Here is a 20,453-nt window from a genome sequence, read left to right on the forward strand (position 1 = left end):
CCCCCCCCCTCCCCCTTCCTCAAATTTCCACAACTTGTGGCAATCTTGATTATGTTAAGATCACACGGAAAGAAGACTGTTTGTTGTTTTTTTAAGGATTAGGGATCTAGCATATGAGGTATTTTTAAATGTATGTAAATATAGAAACTAGTTGTATTCACTCATTCATAGGTGGGACAGACGAAATTTTGAGACTACAGAAATTTAATACACCTGCAGAAGTTACCTCACTAGAACTTCAGCTCCCTCAATGTTCGGCATGAAAGAGAGAATGTACTGGGTTATAGGAGCTGCCTTGTAGTGATTGATGTTAGGCAGATGATGTTTTGTAAACCACTGTTTTTTATATATTGGACACGACATTTGTCTCAGCCTTGTTTTGTGCACCTTCTGTTTGAGGTATTCGTTGGGCTACAGGCGGCAGAGTGGTGCAACAGCTTGAGTTATGATATCAGGGCAAGTGAAGACAGATCTCATTGACAACTCCAACTTCAGGAAAATGCAAGATGGAAAATTCCGTGAATGCAAAATGAACAACAATGAAGAAGGGAATATCAACCTTGGGCATATACTTTAGACTATCTCTGGATGGGGTCTCATGAGATCTCATACGTTGTGCACCAATTTTGAGAATAAAGTAATTTGTCAGCAAGAACTCCAGTTTACTGATTTAAGTATATTGGATAAAGAACTATTTTGTGTAGTGTATTACAGATCAAGTACTTTATGGAAGCCCTGCAAGATCGGCACAGTCACAATACAATGCAGTAACATTATCACAAATTCGTGTTACACCCCGCACACTGATGTATTATGTCAAATGCTGCAGCTATAATAACGGCCGCACAATTTAGTTTTACTCAATGTCCTAAATCAAATAACGCACTGTGTTTTGCACAAATATTGCCAGAGGAAAAAGAAGCAGCAAGTGGACTGTATTCCAGCTTGCAACCATTGAGTCACTGCCTAACTGGTAACATAGTCACTGCCTAACTGGTAACATATCGACCTACATAAGCCTATTACAAGTCTTATTCATCAATGTGCATGCAGCTAGCATAGTAGTTTACGCATTTGATTTGTAGTTAAAAATTGAATGGAACTGTGTAGTTATCACTCTTCAAGATCAGAGGATATTTTTGTAAGAGATGTTTAATTGTTACTTGTGGCTGCCAAACTCCATTTACTTAAATTTTCACTTCCGATACTTCGAATTTCGCTTTCTTACACTTCCGCTAAAGTGTCTAGAAAACACACTTGCCAAATCACATTACTTACAAGCCATCTCCTAAATTTTTATTATCTCAGTTTTTAACCACACACTTAATTTTTTAACCTAACCTTAAACATCTAAAAATGTACTTTGAGCTTCAGCAGTGTGACAGCAGCATATTCTCAATAACTTTTTTGTGTTGACAACAACTTTTTTGCCATTTACTTCTTTTTAATTCATGTTTCAAAAGCATTTGCATAATCTACGAGCGATTTGTAGTAAATCGGCATATGTGATTTAGTTACTGTAGCAGGTATTCTAACACAGATATTGCTACATGTAGTTTTCCCCTAAAGAGGAGTAGCCACGTATATTATCTGTGTTTGTTGTAAATAAACTCAGCTGTCGAGCTTGCAACCAACTGTAATCAATCTCCAAACATTTTAGGACAAAAGTAATTTTTAGCACAGGTTTTTTTGTTGCCTTAACAGAAATCTCAATTTTATATAGTCTTATAGTGAATATCATACTTTTTAGCTCATCAGATTAAAATATAATCAGTGGGCATAATTTAAAGTTATCTGTTCACTGCTTTGTAACACATTGTACCTCTAAAAATGCAGTCCCACTGTGAGCACTGTTCTAGAACACAGGATTAGTTAGCTGACAACTGAAAGCAGCTGGAAATCGCCCTGACTGCTGTCGAATGATGCAGCTATGGAACAATGCATTGGAAGAGTTTCAAGAGTCCTGTGCTACAAAACTGGTACTCAGAGGTACCCTCAGGTACTATCATTTCCTGTCTCCCCTGCAGAAAGTACAAAATCTGTCATCACTCATCCTCTTGACTGCAAGTGGCTTGTAAACGGTCAATCTAGGTGTCCTATACAGGAGTGGATGGAGACCTGTAACGACTCAGCAACGAGGTCTGAGTTGCTACCTTTCACTGAAACTGAGCCAGTGGGACTCACTCCACGTGTTTTGGGGAAACCTGTTTAGTCCGGTGTCAAGAGGAGACAACCATGAATGTGTAGGGGCAGTTCAAACGCACGGCGAATGATGGTACCCCTTAGGGAAATGGCAGCAAGGAACAGTTAAGGACAACATGTGCACTCAGTGTGTACTGCCTCATTCAACATGTTGAAGAGGCTATTCCAGCAGACGTTGAGGGAACAGGGTGTGACCAACAGCAGATTTTTTGGCAAACATTGGAAAAAATAATGCCTCTTGTCTGGGCTCAGAGATCATTCTTGGGTCATTCCAGCGACTGGCAGAGATGGTTGAGAAGACCACCCTTGTGCGTGGAGTTTCAATGAAGCTCACAATTTGCAGCATTGTCCCCATAAGTGATGTTCTGGTCTTGGTTCTGAGTCGAGTGGAAGAAATGAACCACAGGCTTTGAAGGTTTTATGACAAACTGGGATGAGACTTACTGCATTTACGCCGTAAGGTTGAGAACTGTAGGGTCCCCCTGAATAGGTCAGGTGTGCACTACACATCAGAGGCTGCTAATCAGATAGCTGACTGTGTGTTGGGCGCACACAAGTTTTTTTAAATTTTTATTTTTATTTATTGATTTATTTTTTACATTAGGCAACGCACTATCCAATCAAGTTAGCAACAGCTGTAGGAAACTGAGAACTATCAGTGTAAGATTGAAAGAAATGCCTCTCACAGGAGAGTATATTAGAACAGGTGCAGAATGTCGGATGAAACCTAAAATTGTTACCAGTGAGATTTTTGGTGAAAATTTAAGTGTATATCAAATGGATAAGCAAATGGGAAATGCAGGTGGGGTAGATGTTGCAGTAGACAAGAAACTCAAATCCACTGAGACAGAAATTGAAGCTGTATGTGACTGTTTGGGCAAGACATTACCAGGGGGTGGGTGTAAAATAATTAGATCACTCTATTTCCCACCAGACTCATCTGCTGATGTAACTGAAACATTTAAGAGAAAATCTCAGTTCACATGTATGTAAATTCCCCTATCATACTGTAATCAACAGAGGAGATTTTAGCCATCCAACAAGTAATTGGGAAAATTACAGTTTTTGATAGTGTGGGCGTGATAAGACATCCTGTGAAACTTTGCTACATGTCTTCTCTGAAAACCACCTAAAACAGAAGGTTAGGAACCACACTCACAAAGGATGTATATTGAATCTGATGGCAACAAACAGACCTTATGACTGAGTGGTTTTGGCAACAATGATTACCAAGGTACAAAGGACAACTAAAACAAGCAGAAAGATAAACATGTTTAGTAAACTAGACAAAAAAATCAGTAGTGTCATATCTCAATGAGGAGCATGAAACTTTCAGTACAGGCCAGGAGCATGTGGAGGAACTCTGGCTCAAGCTTAAAAGAGTAGTTGACCGTGCACTGGATAGATATGTACCCGGTAGAACTGTTCATAATGGAGGGAACTCCATGGTCTACAGTCACTGTAAAGAAATCTGTGATTACTGCATAATAGCTGTACACTAAGAGATTTTAGGACACCAAAACATCCTAGATAATACCTTACACAGATAACTGCCTATCTATGCTTCACTGGAGGATGGTAGACAGAAGAGCTTGTTTCAACAGGCAACTGCTAACACCTAATAGCTGTCAGATCAGGTCTTGGATCTGCCACACCTGTCACAACAACTGGTGGCAGGGTTTTCTCAGATACTTATTTAACACCATCTAGGATGGGTGCAACAGGGCAAAGTCTGGCAGGATGTAATAATTTAGAAGTAAATGAGACCACTCACAGAATAATGGTAGTGTTAAAGTTGTCGGCAGGTGCACACTAGCTTTCAGAAGAAATGCTTTGACAAGGTAGAGTACGAACACACTCTCTGCTTGTGCCAGAATTTTACGTTTCCCCCCCCCCTCCCCCCCCCAAGCCTGATGAACTAACATTCCCATGTCACAACACTACCCTACTGCTCTCTGTAATATTTCTTACAGCCTTTTCACTCCTCAAACTCACAGTTTGTTACTCAGTTCCCTTTACAACCTCCTAATACTTTCTTTCATCCATGTCCCACACGTCTGACATTTTCTGAGAACCATCCCATCCCAATGGATCCTTGCAACACATCTTTCACTCTTGTGATCCACCTGGCCTCAATCTCCACTAACCTACTGTCCCCATACTCTTCCCGAACAGTTTCCCTTCTGCTGTTCTGTCACTCCTACCCAATCCTGATATCTTCATATGTGCCACCCCTCACCTCACCAGCTTTGGTAGCCATGTATACATGCCCAGCCCATGTAACTGCCACCTTTCTCTCGTGGATTCCTAGCTACCACTTCTGCTGCCTACCTCTGGACTGTTCTCTTCTGTGGGTGCGCCTGTTGATGGCTCAATGTTTCTACCATTTAGAATGGTATAGAAAAGGTAACACACATAATGAGAGGGAAAAGATAGCAACTGTCAAACTCCTCAGCTATACAAGTAAAAGGACATTAACTCCAAAAAATTTAAATGTAACAGATTCTATAGTTATAAAATGGAGAGGATGATGTATAAAAGCAATAACAGCATAAGCATAAGAAAACTTTTTACAGTTGCTAAAATAACAGGCGCAACTTTAAGTTATATTGTATCAAACACACCTGAATCTATGTCTGGTTACTAGTTATTTTATTTATACTGAACTTACAGTATATGACTGCTCCTGCTTGAGAACCATGTTGCGTAATTCTTGAAGTTCGTTTAACATCTCTGCCTCTTGTGAAACTTCTGGACTACGGTTGTTACTCCACGAGGTTTTATCCTCAGGATTGCTAACTTTTTTCACACACTCCTATTAAAAATGGTGACAAAAATCATAATCAATATTGTTAAAAAACAGTTACAAATAGCAAAAGAAACTAATAATAGAAAACAAGGTTACCAAATTTCATAAGCAGGGGTAGGTTTGGGTAAATTCCAGTATAAAATACAATAAATCTCATATTGTAAATTTCCTTGGACACACACACACACACACACACACACACACACACACACACACACAGATGGTATTAGGCATCACCAGTCCTACAAAGAAATTCAAAGTAGCAAAAAGATATATATATATAATATGTATAACATAAAAATGCACTCACACAATTTCTGCCAATGGTAACATCAGCACATTCCCACTAATTCAAAAAGTTTTGTACTGCTGAAGAACTAGAAACTGCCTCCAATTTTGGAAGTACAAGTTTATATGATGGGTAATGCGTATGGAAATTTCGGAAGTGGTTTCCCTCTTCTTTCTAACCTAATTTACATAGCTATCTTACATCCACCCTTCCTATTGTATGCTGCTTACAAAGCTGTAATGGAAGTGACAACCAACTGTATCATTACACACACTGAACTACAGCACCACACTACAATTTCAAAAACACAATATAATGGAAGACAACATTTGCCAAAGAGAACTGAAACACACATTTAACTGGCTCTTTTTGAAAAACTGTTGCTCTAATCATCATCATCATTTCAGCTTCCTGATGAATCATTACTAGGAGTAAGAGTGTCAAATGAATAATCATTTAAAAAAATTCATTGGAAATCGTGACTTGATAGTGTACAGTTCATTAAACAGAATAGTGTTTATAGTGGGCACAAAAATTATATAGGCAGATAATGTTTGTTAGAGCAGAAGAGGAAATACAGGCAGCAAATGTGAGAATATGTTATGTGTAGCCTATATGGAAGGAAATACAGCTCATTCAAAGGCCCTTCCCCATTCACTGATTGAAAAGGCAGTAATAACAAGAAATCGCTCAAACTGCCAACAATATGAACATTCTGCCAGGAAATTTTCTTTTTAACAAAGAACTCTTACCCCAAGTAGCTGATACAACTTCACAATCAATTTCCATGTTCAGCAGACACACACACACTATTACTCTTACCACTGTATTCACCATTTCACCTCCTCCAGCATTTAAATTTCAAATGCTCTAATTTTCTTTTTAGTCTCAACTCAACCTTTTTTATCTTCAACCCAACTTATTGTCCTGGTATTCCAATGAAATATTTCTTTACATGAGTTAGTTACAGACTAAAAATTATTATATGGTACATAAAATAAGCAAACATTAAATTTTCATGCGTGCCTTATATTGTTGCAAAATAAATAAAAGGGCAGTCTTCAGGTTATGAACAGTTATTTACAATATGGTAGACATGAGGGAAGTTAACAATGACATGAAATTAAATTGCGTACACTTCAATTCTAACGTGTTATGAAAATGATAGATAGTTGCTACTCACCACTTAGCAGAGATGCTGTGTCACACACAAAGTCTCAGGCTGCCAAGGCCAGACATTCTACAAGCCAGCTGCTTTGTAACAAATTTGAAGGATGAAATGTTCATTTTCTGGCTCTCATTTTTTCATAAAATTATGATCCATGTGCACATTTTGTATACTCAGCTACAGAAAAAGGGATACTGACCCAACTTATGCACAAAAACCGGGTGACGGCTTTTATGATCCATGTGCATATTTTGTATACTCAGCTACAGAAAATGGGATACTGACCCTACTTATACACAAAATCAGGTGATGGCTTTTGAATGTGAATCAAAAACACAAGGGAAAGTGTGGACGAAAATTCAACAGATTTACACGAGTATCTTAAAAGAGGGAGAGCTGAAGATGGAAGAGAGATGTGTACCCTACTGTGGGAAGCAAAAGACATCTGATGTTATAAGTTATGAGACAAAAGAAAGATTCAAGTTCACTTGACACCTAGTTGCAGCCTCTCTCTTTCTACCCGAGTTATTCACAATTTACTCTATGTATTATCCAGACAATTCTCTTTTGATTTGCTGTTGAAACCTATTCTTTTCTGCAAGTAAAGAAACTCGAACAGAGCTCTGTCATTTATGGCAGAGAGGACTTCAAAAATATGTGTGTAGCATTGAGCAAATCTATGAAACTTCTGAAAGCAATAATTACAATGATCATGTCAAAAGCAAAACATTGTTTTTCATCACTGAAACACTGTATATCAAAGGTTTCTTACAGAATACTATCGACCAAGAAAGACTATCAGCATATGCAATGCACTCTATTAGATGAGCCCTCATTTTAGGAATTTCTGACTTTAAACTAAGAGTGATCAAAACATTTGTAAATATGATGGAAAGAAGAATGGGGTTCCTATACAAGTGGTAAGCACCACAAAAACAGCCGAGATACAATGTAATGTCATTACTATCAGTCCTGCTGAAAATGGATAATGAGGCAGGCAGGCCTTCTACGTCTGCATACACAGCATTGCAATTCATCTTAATTTGTTTTATTTTGCAAAGTAATACCTTTTTCTGTGTACACATTTTGATGGTGTTATTAAGTAGATGCTGCAGTGACATAACAAGCTATCAGCTTATATTGCAGATTACAAAAACACTAGCAGTGCACTGATTTCCTCTCCTTTTTTAATGTTTTTCTTGTTGAGCAAAGTGCACTATCTACTTTTTTTAGTCAGAAGCTGCAATTGTCATTCATTTTTTCCTTCTTTACTTCACTGACATTTTTATTCACAAACAGAATACATTTTTGCAAGAAGTAACACTTAAAAGAAAGCAAGAAAGAAAGAAAACAATACAACCAGCAGTAAGCTGCAATGAAAGTTTTAGCAACGATCTTGATGGTGATTCCCCAAGCCTTCCCTTGCAGTACGTTTCTGCATACAGGAATGCTGCTGCTTCTCATTACTTGAAACCAGCCTGATAGAATGCAGGGTGAGTAACAGATAACTACAACTTTGGAATGATACTGAAATATATGGGAATACTCACTGAATCAGTAGGTGTGTTATTTCATAGCAAACCACGTCAAGTTTCAAAGTGGATTTGTCATTATGGTTCAATGTGGCCACCATTTGTGATACGGCAAACATTCCACTTGTATTAAATTTCTTCCCACACTCACACCAGATCGGGTGTAACTAACGCAACGGTAGCAAAGATTCATTTTTTCAAATTGGCCAAACTGTTTGGTAGGGGAGGAACATACACAGTGTCTCCACCCAGAACCCCAGATAAAGAGATCCAGTGGTCAACTACGGGGAGTGAGATGACCACACAACTGGCTCTTCACGACCAATCCACCGACCTGGGAAACCTGTCTCAATGAAATTCTTGAGCCAAGAATAAATTGTAACCCTGCAGAATTCATTTCATGGAACCAAAATGCACAGCAAGCACACTGCACCAACAAAAAGAACCATTTCAACTATTAGGGGTGCCACAATTTTCCCAAAGTGAAATTCCCTGCTTTCCAGACAAGTTTTAGCATTTTCACTAACAAATTTTGAGATCTCAAGGATAAGAAAAGACCTAAGTTGACAAAAAAATGTAAGGAGTTCTGCACTTTTAAACATGTGAGCAAAAATCTTAAGTACTAACACCAACATCTTTTGTAATGAACTGTTCTTAGATGGAGAAGGCAAGCCAAATGGTATGTTCATTTTATTAAGACCATACGTGTTATTTTATTTCAGTAAAACGAAATATGGCAACAAAAATACAAATTTAGTTTGAGTCGCAAGACAGATTTAAAATACTTCCACTGATTTCAGAAACAATAGGCCTCTTGAAAGAAGTGGCGAAGACTTGTGTAAACCAACAATATAGGTGACCGCCAATAAAATGTTGGTTCTACTATGTTCGTCGTTGTTGCTTATTGCCCACTGTGTTATGTCTATTATTTTACACGTATTGTGTGATTTTTCCTTCAGGAAATACATGAGTACATGGCGTACAAACTGCCACAATTTTCTTCTTACCGTTCCTATCTTCTATTACATAACTACCTTTGAAGTGCCAAAATGCACTAGAATAAATAAAATGTCATCCTCTCACAACTAAATGTTTGGTCACAGCCTATGTCAGAAAACGAGAGCACACACACATTCACTTAAACATAACTCATGCACATGTGACTACTGTCCTCAGCCGATTTGTCAACAGTAACAAGAATCAGATCCACACAAACCACTCCTCACGCCTCCCTGGCTCTCATTGGCAGCTGCTAGGACAGCGAAAAGAAGTGGTGGCAGCACAGAGCCGCAAGCTGGTGGGAGTGGTAGAAAGGGTAGTAGCAGTAAGCATGAGCAGTGCACGTACTCAGCTGTGCCCAGCTAGTGGCAATGCATGACATATCAGTAAACAAACCATTGTATCTACCGAGACAAAAATGAGATTTTCTCCAGTGTCCCCCCCTGCCCCCCAAATTTCCCTGATTTCCAGAACTTGTGGCAGTCCTTACTATGCACATTGCTGGCAATCTTGCTGGCAGAATAGCATACTGATTCACTACGTTAATCAAACTTGGCGTTGTTTGCTTCAAAATGATATATTGATCAATTTTGTAAGTTATTTCAATACATTTTTATAACATTCCAAAGTTGTGAAGTCCTTTTTGACTCATCCTGTATTTTCCCTGTCACTGAATGCAGACAAACGAATGTTCTTTCTTTCGGACCCACAGTAATTGTTAGCTTTTCAGAATTGAAAAACATTTCCTCATTTCTGAGTATATCGCACTTGTAAAGAGCTTTAAATCTTATTCTTTGCCATGTTTGAAAGTTTTAGTTATGACTGTCATCAACATTGTGGTTGATCGCCAGCTTTTTCTACAGTTTAAACTTTCTATATTTGCAAGTGATAACTACAAAAAAGTTAAGTTAATTTACACACTTCACAGACTCACAAAGAGAGGTTCCCAATAGTGGTTGTGTCAGTTTAAAAGAGGAGAGAAAGGACCAAACTACGAGGTCATCGGTTTCTTGTTCCTAATAAAACAATGCCACAAGAGTGAGAATAAAACGAACGAAACATATAACACAAAACGGAAAAAAAGGAAAAACCAAAAGAACAACGGAAAGGTAACAAACACTAAAAGGAACAAAAGAGGACAAGAAAACAACAGAGATGCTAAAAACAGAAGAGAGTAAAATACGAAAGCAGATAACAATGGCTGGCCGACCACGAGAATAAAAAGGAAAAGCCAGCCACTCTGTAACACATTAAAACCTCCACCCTAAAAGCACTAGGGAGAAGGACACAGAGGGACAAAACACATGCACTAAAACCTACAGAGAAGTATAAAACCCACTCTCACGGATAAAACGTAAAACTAAAGCTGCTGTTGAGACATTGTCACCCAACACCAAAGGAAGGGTGCTGGAAAAGTTAAAAGCCCACCACAGAGTGGCTAAAAGTGGGCAGTGTAGCAAGAGGTGGACGACTGTCATTTGGGGCCCACAGCGACACAGAGGTGGGTCCTCACGATGGAGTAGGTAACCGTGCATTAGCCATGTATGGACAATGCGGAGTCAGCAGAGGACAACTGATTCCCTGTGATAGAACCTCATGGAAGACTTCCACACATTTATAGTCTCCTTAACGATACACAGTTTGCTGTGCATACTGTTATACCATTCTGTCTCCCAAAGCCGGAAAACCCTGTGGCGTAAGACAGAACGCAGGTCAGCTCCGGAGAGTCCCATCTTCAGAAGCGGTTTCCGCATTGCCTGTTTGGCCACCCTGTCGGCAAGTTCATTGCCGGTGATTCCGACGTGTCCTGGGGTCCACACAAACACCAACGAACGGCGGGACCATTCCAGGGCACAGAAGGCTCCTGGATGGCTGCTACCAGAGGATGACGATGGTAGCACTGGTCGAAAGCTTGTAGGCTGCTCAATGAGTCAGTACATAGGAGAAATGACATGCCAGGCCATGGGCGGATGTACTCAAGAGCACGAGATATGACCGCCAGCTCAGAAGGGAAAACACTGCAGCCATCTGACAAGGAGTGATATTCAATATGTCCTCCATGAACATACACAAAACCTACGTGACCATCAGCCATTAAGCCGTCGGTGTAAATCACTTCAGAGCCCCGAAACATGTCAAGAATTGAGAGGAAGTGACAGCGGGGTTAATGACGTCCTTAGGGCCATGCAAAAGGTCCAGACGAAGCTGCAGCCGAGGCGTACACCATGGAGGATGTGAACAGACCGCAAGTACAAGTGGTAAAGGGAAGGACTCCAGTTCGGAGAGCAGGGACCGAACATGAATGCAATCGTTAGCCCCGACCTGGGCCCCCGATGAGGGAGATCGACTGACGCGGGTGGAAAAGGAGGCGGTAATTTGGATGCTCAGGGGAACTATGAATGTGTGCTGCGTAACTGGTGAGCAGTTGCGCACTTCTGATCTGCAATGGAGGGACACCAGCCTCCACCAGTACGCTGGTCACCGGACTCGTCCTAAAAGCTCCTGTGGCTAATCGAACCCCACAGTGGTGCACAGGGTCGAGTAAATGCAATGCTGAGGGCGCTGCTGAACCATAAATCACACTCCCATAGTCAAGTCAAGATTTAACAAGGGCTCTGTAGAGCTGCAGCAGCACGGAGTGATCTGCACCCCAGTTGGTGTTGCTCAAGCAGCGGAGGGCATTGAAGTGCTGCCAACACTTCCGTTTTGATGAAGATGAGGCAGCCAAGTCAAACGAGCATTGAAAACCTAAGAATTGATATGTCTCCACTACAGTGAGTGGATCATCATTAAAGTGCTGGTTCCGGATGAACAGTATGACGCCGACAGAAATGCATGACACACATCTTCATGGCGGAAAACTGAAAGCCATGGGCTATGAGCCCATGACTGAGCTTTGTGGATGGCTCCCTGTAGGCGATGCTCAGCAACACCAGTACTGGAGCAGCAGTATGAAACACAGAAGTCGTCTGCATACAGAGAAGGTGAGATGGAGGGCCTGACAGTTGCTGCTAGATCATTATTGACGCTAAAAATAGAGACACACTCAATACAGAGCCCTGCGGGAGTCCATCCTCCTGGATATGGATGGAACTATGGAAGGTGCCAACTTGGACATGGAAAATATGGAGCGACAGGAAGTTTTGGATAAAAATCGGGAGTGGGCCCCAAGAGACCCCACTAATACAATGTGGCAAGGATATGATGCCGCCAGGTCATGTCATGTGCATTACGCAAGTAAAAAAACACGGCAACCAGGTGTTGGCATCTGGAAAAGGCTGTTCGGATGGCAGACTCGAGGGACACGAGATTATCAGTGGTAGAGCGACCCTGGCAGAAGCCGCCCTGACATGGAGCCAGTAGGCCACGTGACTCCAGGACCCAACCCAACCTCCAACACACCATACGTTACAGAAACTTACAAAGAACATTGGTGAGGCTGGTAGCTATCCACATCAACCGGGTTTTTACCGGGTTTGAGCACCAGAATGATGGTGCTCTCCCGCCATTGCGATGGAAAGACGCTATCACACCAGATCCGGTTGAAGATGACGTGCATGCAGTCAGATGAGAGATGTTTAATCATCTGGCTGTGGATCCATCAGGCCCTTACAAAGAACATTGGTGAGGCTTACAAAGAACATTGGTGAGGCTGGTAGCTATCCACATCAACCAGGTTTTTACCGGGTTTGAGCACCAGAATGATGGTGCTCTCCCACCATTGCGATGGAAAGACGCTATCACACCAGATCCGGTTGAAGATGACGTGCATGCAGTCAGATGAGAGATGTTTAATCATCTGGCTGTGGATCCATCAGGCCCAGGAGCTGTGTCGGGGCAATGTGCAAAGGCACTGAGGACCCCCCACACTCTCTAAATGGGGCATTATAGGATTCACTGTGGCATGTAGTGAATGAGAGGACTTTCCCCGCCAGCCGCCGTTTGAGAGTGTGAAAGTCTGGGGAGTAATTCTCCGATGCAGAGGCTCGAGCAAAGTGCTCAGCAAAATGCTCGGCCATCAGGTTTGTGTCGGTAGATAACATGCCATTTATAGTATCACCAGGAACACCTGTTGGGGGTCTGGGTCTGGTACCTGAAAACAGGTTTGATCTTTGCCCAGAATTGGGAAGGTGATGTATGGCACCCAATGGTTGAGACGTATCTCTCCCAACACTCCTGCTTCCGTCGTTTCACAAGTTGGTGAACGCGGGCACATAGCTGTTTAAAAGCTATGAGGTTCTCCAGGAAAGGGTGCCGCTTATGCCACTATAGAGCCCACCGACGCTCCTTAATTGCTTCAGCGACTTCCGGTGACCACCAAGGGACTGCCTTACGCCAGGGGCACCCTAAACAGCGAGGGATCGCGTTTTCTGCCGAAGAAACAATTGTTGTTGTCACCTGCTCAACCATCATATCGATGTAACCGTGTGGGGGTGATTCAACGGTGACAGCAGAGGTGAAAGTTTCCCAGTCCGCCTTGTTTAAAGCCCACCTGGGCAGGCATCTGTGGGCCTGATACTGGGGCAGTGACAGGTAGATGGGGAAACGGTCACTACCACACAGGTTGTCATGTGCTCTCCAGTAGATTGATGGGAGAAGTCCTGGGTTGCAAATTGATAAATGAATGGGCGAGTAACTACCATGAGCCACACTGAAATGTGTGGCGGCCCCAGTTTTTAAGAGGCAGCAGAGGTTGAACTGAAACAATAAAGTCTCGACATCTCTGCCTCGGCCAGTAAGCACGGTGGCACCCCACATGGGGTTATGAGTGTTAAAATCTCCCAAAAGTACAAAAAGTTTAAGGAGTTAATCAATCAGTCCAGCTAATACATTCAGGCGTACTGCACCATCTGGAAGAAGATACACATTGCAGACAGTTATTTCCTGTGTCGTCCTTATTCTGACAGCCACAGCTTCAAGAGGGGTTTGAAGGGGCGCAGTGGCACTACAGACTGAGTTTAGAACATGAACGCCAACTCCACCTGACACTCGATTATACCGTATTTACTTGAATTTAAGCCGCACTCGAATCTAAGCCGCACCTGAAAAATGAGACTCGAAATCGAGGAAAAAAATTTTCCCGAATCTAAGCCGCACCTGAAATCTGAGACTCGAATTTCAAGGGGAGAGAAAAGTTTTAGGCCGCACTTCCAAATCGAAACAAAGTTGGTCCATTGTAATATGAGACACAGTTTAGGTTGAATGAATGACGATACAGCTACAGTAGGTTCGAGTCGTAAGCTTAGCAGTTAAGCTTTACCAGGTAGCCGTTGTTATGCGTCAGGCGCTCCGTCTGTATTTATACGGGTACCCTTCCTTTTTCACGTGATTCGTCTGGTTTGAATTGATTGCTTATTTTTCTTTGATCTGACAAGTGCAGTTCTCTTTGTTATAGGTGTTTCCGTCACTAAAAGCTGAAAATGCATTACTGTGCTGTGTTATGCATTGTTTGTCGCATTCTGAAAATGAGGGTTTACGGCCTGTCGCCGCTCGCGGCATGGCTTGCTTTTGTGCATGCTACCGCCGCTTACAATTTAAAAAAAACAAAGAGAGGAATCGTCTCATTAGCGAAACAATGGCAAGCGATTGCTATTCGTTGCTACTTACACTGCTGCTTTCTTTGATAATGATCAACAAGAAGCAAATAATAGATTGCGTATGATAGATGATGTTCTGAACGAGAATTTAGCGAAAAAATTTTCCGTTTGAAAATCTTTGCAGACGCCTCTTTAGTACATTACATTATGCCCAGAAATTAGAGTCATCTTAGATTTAAAAATCTAGTCAATTGCCGTGCTTCATTTCTGACTCTATCACTATTAGGCATAAGAATAATATGAATATAAACATGACATGGTATGTATATTCTTCCGCGTCTGCTGTTGTCTCACTCTAGTTCCGTAGTTGGCGGAAAGGATTTAAATGAGATAGCAGCGAACACGAAAGAATACATGGCAAAATGTTTATATTCGTATTATTCTTATGGTGAAGAGAATACTGTATGTGATTCACAATTCATAAAAGTTCCTATTAGCAACGATTTCTTCTCAAAGTTAGGAAAAAATTCAGAAAGCAGAGTTGGCTTCATTGACAAATATCCCAAACAGTCTTGCCAGTCGGATTTTCGTAGTACATTGAAATGCTGCTACGTTCGAAGAGGAACAATACGGAATTTGTATTTACTTCGTTGGATAATGTATGAAAATGCAGTGGTCGAAACTCGGGGCGGAAAAAAAAAGCTCGTCTTCCACCTTTTATTTATTTATTTACTGACGCAGAGGTTTTGGTGCCAGTATTTGTCTTTGTGCCTGCGTAGCGTTACATATATTCGACGACAGAAGTTAGTTGTGGCGGCACCTACCGACATTTTTCAGAACTTCCGCTTGCTTTGCACTCGATTCTAAGTCGCAGGCGGTTTTTTGGATTACCGAAACCGGAAAAAAAGTGCGGCTTAGATTCGAGTAAATACGGTAGTCGCTACGGTTCCTGTAATATCCCTTATAGCCGCAGAGGTCCACATTGCCGTGGACCAGGTTTCCTGGAGGGCAATGAAGATAGCAGGTGTGAAGCTTAACAGTTGCCGTAGCTTACCCAGGCGGTGGAAAAAACCGCCGCAATTCCACTGGAGGATGACGTCATCGTGAGACTGGGAAGGCGTGCAACATTCAATGAGGCAGTTTACGCCTCAGGGTCACCTGCTGCCACCAATTGATTGCCTGAGCAGTCTACCGTATTTACTCGAATCTAAGCCACACTCTAATCTAAGCCGCACCTGAAAAATGAGACTCGAAATCAAGGGAAAAAATGTTTCCCTAATCTAAGCTGCACCTGAAATTTGAGACTCGAAATTCAAGGGGAGAGAAAAGTTTTAGGCCGCACCTATAAATCGAAACAAAGTTGGTCCATCTTAATATGAGACACAGTTTAGGTCGAATGAATGATGATACAGCTACAGTAGTTTGGTTCGAGTCGTAAGCTTAGCAGTTAAGCTTTACCAGGTAGCCATTGCTATGCGTCAGACGCTCTGTCCGTATTTATTCGGGTACCCTTCCTTCTTCACGTGCTTCGTCTGGTTTGAATTGATTGCTTATTTTTCTTTGATCTCATAAGTGCCGTTCTCTTCGTTATAGGTGTTAGCGTCACTCTAAGCTGAAAATGCATTACTGTACAGTGTCATGCATTGTTTGTCGCATTCTGATAATGAGTGTTTACGGCCTGTTGCCGCTCGTGGCATGGCTTACTTTTGTGCGCACTACCGCCGCTTACAATGAAAAAACAAAAAGAGGGAGGAATTGTCTCATTAGCGAAACAATGGCAAAGAAACTGCTATTTGTTGTTACTTACATTGCTGCTTTCTTTGGAAATGATCAACAAGAACCAAATAACAGACTGCGTATGATAGAAGATGTTCTGAACGAGAGTTTAGCGAAAATTTTTCTCCGTTTGAAAATCTTTGCAGACGCCTCTTTAGCGCATTACTTTCCGCACAGAAATCAGTCATCTTAGATTTAAAAATCTAGTCAATTGCCGTGCTTCATTTCTGACTGTATCACTATTAGGCATAAGAATAATATGAATATAAACATGACATGATATGTATATTCTTCCGCGTTTGCTGTTGTCTCCCTCTAGTTTCTTAGTTTATTAGGCAGACAGATTTAAATGAGGTAGCAGCAAACACGAAACAATACATGGCAAAATGTTTATACTCGTATTATTCTTATGGTGAAGAGAATACTGCATGTGATTCATAATTCATAAAAGTTCCTATTAGCAACCATCTCTTCTCACAGGTAGGAAAAAATTCAGAATGTAGAGTTGGCCATATTGAAAAAAACCCCAAACAGTCTTGCCAGTCGGATTTTCGTAGTACATTGAAATGCTGCTACATTCGAAGATGAACAATACGGAATTTGTATTTACTTCGTTGGATAATGTATGAAAATGCAGTGGTCGAAACTCGGGGCGGAGAAAAAAGCTCGTCTTCCACCTTTTTTTAAAATTTATTTACTGACGCAGAGGTTTTGGCCAGCATTTATCTTTGTGCCTGCAAAGCAAGCCTGTGTAGTGCTACATATATTCGACGGCAGAAGTTAGTTGTGGCGGCACCTACCAACATTTTTCAGAACTTCCGCTTACTTTGCACTCGATTGCAAGCTGCAGGCGGTTTTTTGGAGTACAAAAACCGGAAAAAAAGTGCGGCTTAGATCCGAGTAAATACGGTATATCCATTGTGTCTGAGGGTCTGGCGAAATCTAGGTCCTCAGGGGATGCCAGAATCTCCACCCCATCCTCAGATGCAGAGCTTGTAGGTAGCAATGGTATGGGTGCCATCTCAATTTCCTTGTTGTTAGGGGTCTTCTTTTTGGATCTCTCTCGCTGCTCCTGACTCCGGGACTGAGGACAAGTGTGAAGCACTAATACCAGCTGCGTTTGAGCTCTTCATCCACTGGCGGGTGTCATCTTTCCCACTAGCAGACAGCTGGGAAGGGAGTGACCCAAGGGACCCCTTCCTAGCGAGAGACGCCGAAGAAGGCTGATGCTTCTCCAGCTTAGTAGTGGGGATGGATGTCCCCGATGGTTGGAGGGGGGGGGGGGGGGGGGGTTGCTCCCAAAGTAGGTGGTGTGGGAGCAACAGGGAGGGAAATGCCCCCCACCATCAAGGGGGCAGGTATAGTCTTCCAGCTGTGAGAGGTGACTGGCGTTGGCGGAGCTCACAGAACCAGAACTGTTGTAGCGGCTACGTAAGATGATGTCATACATACAGGATGCAGGTGTTCAAATTTTCTCTTAACCTCAGTGTAGGTCAGTCAGTTCAGGGTCTTGTACTCCATCATTTTCCTTTCTTTCTGGAGAATCCTGCAGTCTGGCGAGCAAGGCGAATAGTGCTCTCCACAGCCGACACAGATGGGAGGTGGGGCACATGGAGTATTGAGATGTGATGGGCGTCCGCAATCTCGACACGTGATTAAGACATATGGCCGAACTCCCAGCACTTAAAGCATCGCATCGGGGGAGGGATATAGGGCTTTACATCACACCGGTAAACCATCACCTTGACCTCCTCAGGCAATGTATCACCCTCAAAGGCCAAGATGAAGGCACCGGTGGCAACCAGATTGTCCTTCGGACCCTGGCGGACACGCCGCATGAAATGTACACCTTGCTGGTCTAAATTGGTGTGCAGCTCATCACCAGACTGCAAAAGAAGGTCCCTGTGAAATATGATATCCTGGACCACATTTAAGCTCTTATGGGGCATGATGGTTATAGAAACATCCCCCACTTTGTCATAAGCAAGTAAAGTCCATGACTGGTCAGAGAATGCTGTTTTGATGAAGATCTCATTTTGGACAACCCCTCCACCTCCCCAAACTTGTCCTCTAAATGCTCATACAAGGTACCGGGGTGAATAAGATTTTCTGCCATCCTTAGCCTGACGTTCCTCCCATGGTGTGGCCAGGGAGGGGAACTATTTGGGGTCGTACTTCTGTGCGATGAATTGGGCTTGTGATCGCTTAGAGACTGCTGGTGTTTCACCGATGGACTGTGCTTCATCATGTGTCATCCATCCTGATGCCACCCACTCCGACCCCCCCCCCCCCCCTTTACAGGTTCGCAGGAGAGCTGCTGTAAAGTTTGGAAGGTAGGAGACGAGGTACTGGCAGAAGTAGAGCTGTGAGTACCGGGCGTGAGTCGTGCTCGGTAGCTCAGTTGGTAGAGCACTTGCCCGCGAAAGGCAAAGGTCCCGAGTTCGAGTCTCAGTCGGGCACACAGTTTTAATCTGCCAGGAAGTTTCATATTAGTGCACACTCCGCTGCAGAGTGAAAATCTCATTCTGGAAACATCCCCCAGGCTGTGGCTAAGCCATGTCTCCGCAATATCCTTTCTTTCAGGAGTGCTAGTTCTGCATGGTTCGCAGGAGAGCTTCTGTAAAGTTTGGAAGGTAGGAGACGAGGTACTGGCAGAAGTAGAGCTGTGAGTACCGGGCGTGAGTCGTGCTTCGGTAGCTCAGTTGGTAGAGCACTTGCCCGCGAAAGGCAAAGGTCCCGAGTTCGAGTCTCGGTCGGGCACACAGTTTTAATCTGCCAGGAAGTTTCGTGGTTTTTATGGTTGAGCGGCTGCTCATAAGCGACACATCATGTCGGCATGCCAAACGACGCCTCGCTTGGTGTAAGAAGTGTAAACATTGGACGATTGAACAGTGGAAAAAAGTTGTGTGGAATGATGAATCACGGTACACAATGTGGCGATCTGATGGCAGGGTGTGGGTATGGCGAATTCCCGGTGAACGTCATCAACCATGTGTAGTGCCAACAGAAAAATTCGGAGGTGGTGGTGTTATGGTGTGGTCATGTGTTTCACGGAGGGGGCTTGCACCCCTTGTTGTTTTGCATGGCACTATCATGGCACAGGCCTACATTAATGTTTTAAGCACCTTCTGGCTTCCCACTGTTGAAGAGCAATTCAGGGATGGCGATTGTATCTTTCAACACGATTGAGCACCTGTTCATAATGCGTGGACTGTGGCGGAGTGGTTACACGACATAAACATCCCCGTAATGGACTGGCCTGTGCAGAATCCTGACCTGAATCCTATAGAACGCCTTAGGGATGTTTTGGAACACCGGCTTCACGTCAGGCCTCACCGACCGACAATGATACCACTTCTCAGTGCAGCATTCTGTGAAGAATGCGCTACCATTCCTCAAGAAATCCCCCAGCACCTGATTGAACGTATGCCTGCGAGAGTGGAAGCTGTCATCAAGGCTGAGGGTGGGCCAACACCATACTGAATTCCAGCATTACTGTTGGAGAGCACCACGAACTTTTGAGTGATTTTCAGCTGTATACTTTTGATCATCTAGTGCATCTTCTTTTTCCAACAAAGATGTCTTCAAATATTCAATAATGTGTAAGAAATATACAAACTGCTCTTCATCCCATACTGTGTACAAAAATCTGTGTAACTCAGGAGTCTGTTGAACATCTGGAAAGGGGAGGGGGGTAACTACTTTCATATAGCATGGATGCCAAACTAAAACGGTGAAAATAATAATGTCAAATACATTCTTGTTCACATCAAGAGCAAGTGGGATAATTTAAAGTTGCTTAACACAGAAATCTTTCACAAGTATTCTTGGTAACAACAAAACACATCTATGTAAATTTACTTTACCTTTTCAGGAACAGAAATTTCTGACTGACTGATGTGGGATAAAGTTCTGTCCTTTATTTTTTCTGCAGATTTTTCAGGCTTCAATACAGTGGGACTAAGTGAAATAAGTTTATCAATGTAAGCCAGAGCCTGATTAGAACCTGGACATTCTACATCTGCGCCCTCCTCCTTCTTCCTCTCTGGTTGAATAGCAACGTCTTCTTGCCTACAATGAAACAATAACTTTTTTATCCACCACATTCTAAAATTACTCTTAATAAATAATTTATTTGGAT

At 42.5% G+C, this 20,453-nt stretch overlaps 1 protein-coding gene across 6 annotated transcripts in view; it reads right to left on the reverse strand.

The window, feature by feature from the left end:
- LOC126481029 (transforming acidic coiled-coil-containing protein 1) overlaps positions 1-20,453 on the reverse strand; it is a 191,821-nt gene that overhangs the window by 51,760 nt on the left and 119,608 nt on the right. For all 6 annotated transcript variants that reach the window (XM_050104498.1, XM_050104497.1, XM_050104496.1 and 3 more), the window contains 2 exons: positions 20,179-20,383; positions 4,874-5,017 (listed from right to left, as the gene is read on the reverse strand). In XM_050104498.1, coding sequence (XP_049960455.1) covers positions 4,874-5,017; positions 20,179-20,383 — 349 coding nt within the window. The remainder of the gene's footprint in view (positions 1-4,873; positions 5,018-20,178; positions 20,384-20,453) is intronic.

This window comes from Schistocerca serialis, chromosome 5 (genome assembly GCF_023864345.2).
Source record: "Schistocerca serialis cubense isolate TAMUIC-IGC-003099 chromosome 5, iqSchSeri2.2, whole genome shotgun sequence".
NCBI lineage: Eukaryota > Metazoa > Arthropoda > Insecta > Orthoptera > Acrididae > Schistocerca > Schistocerca serialis.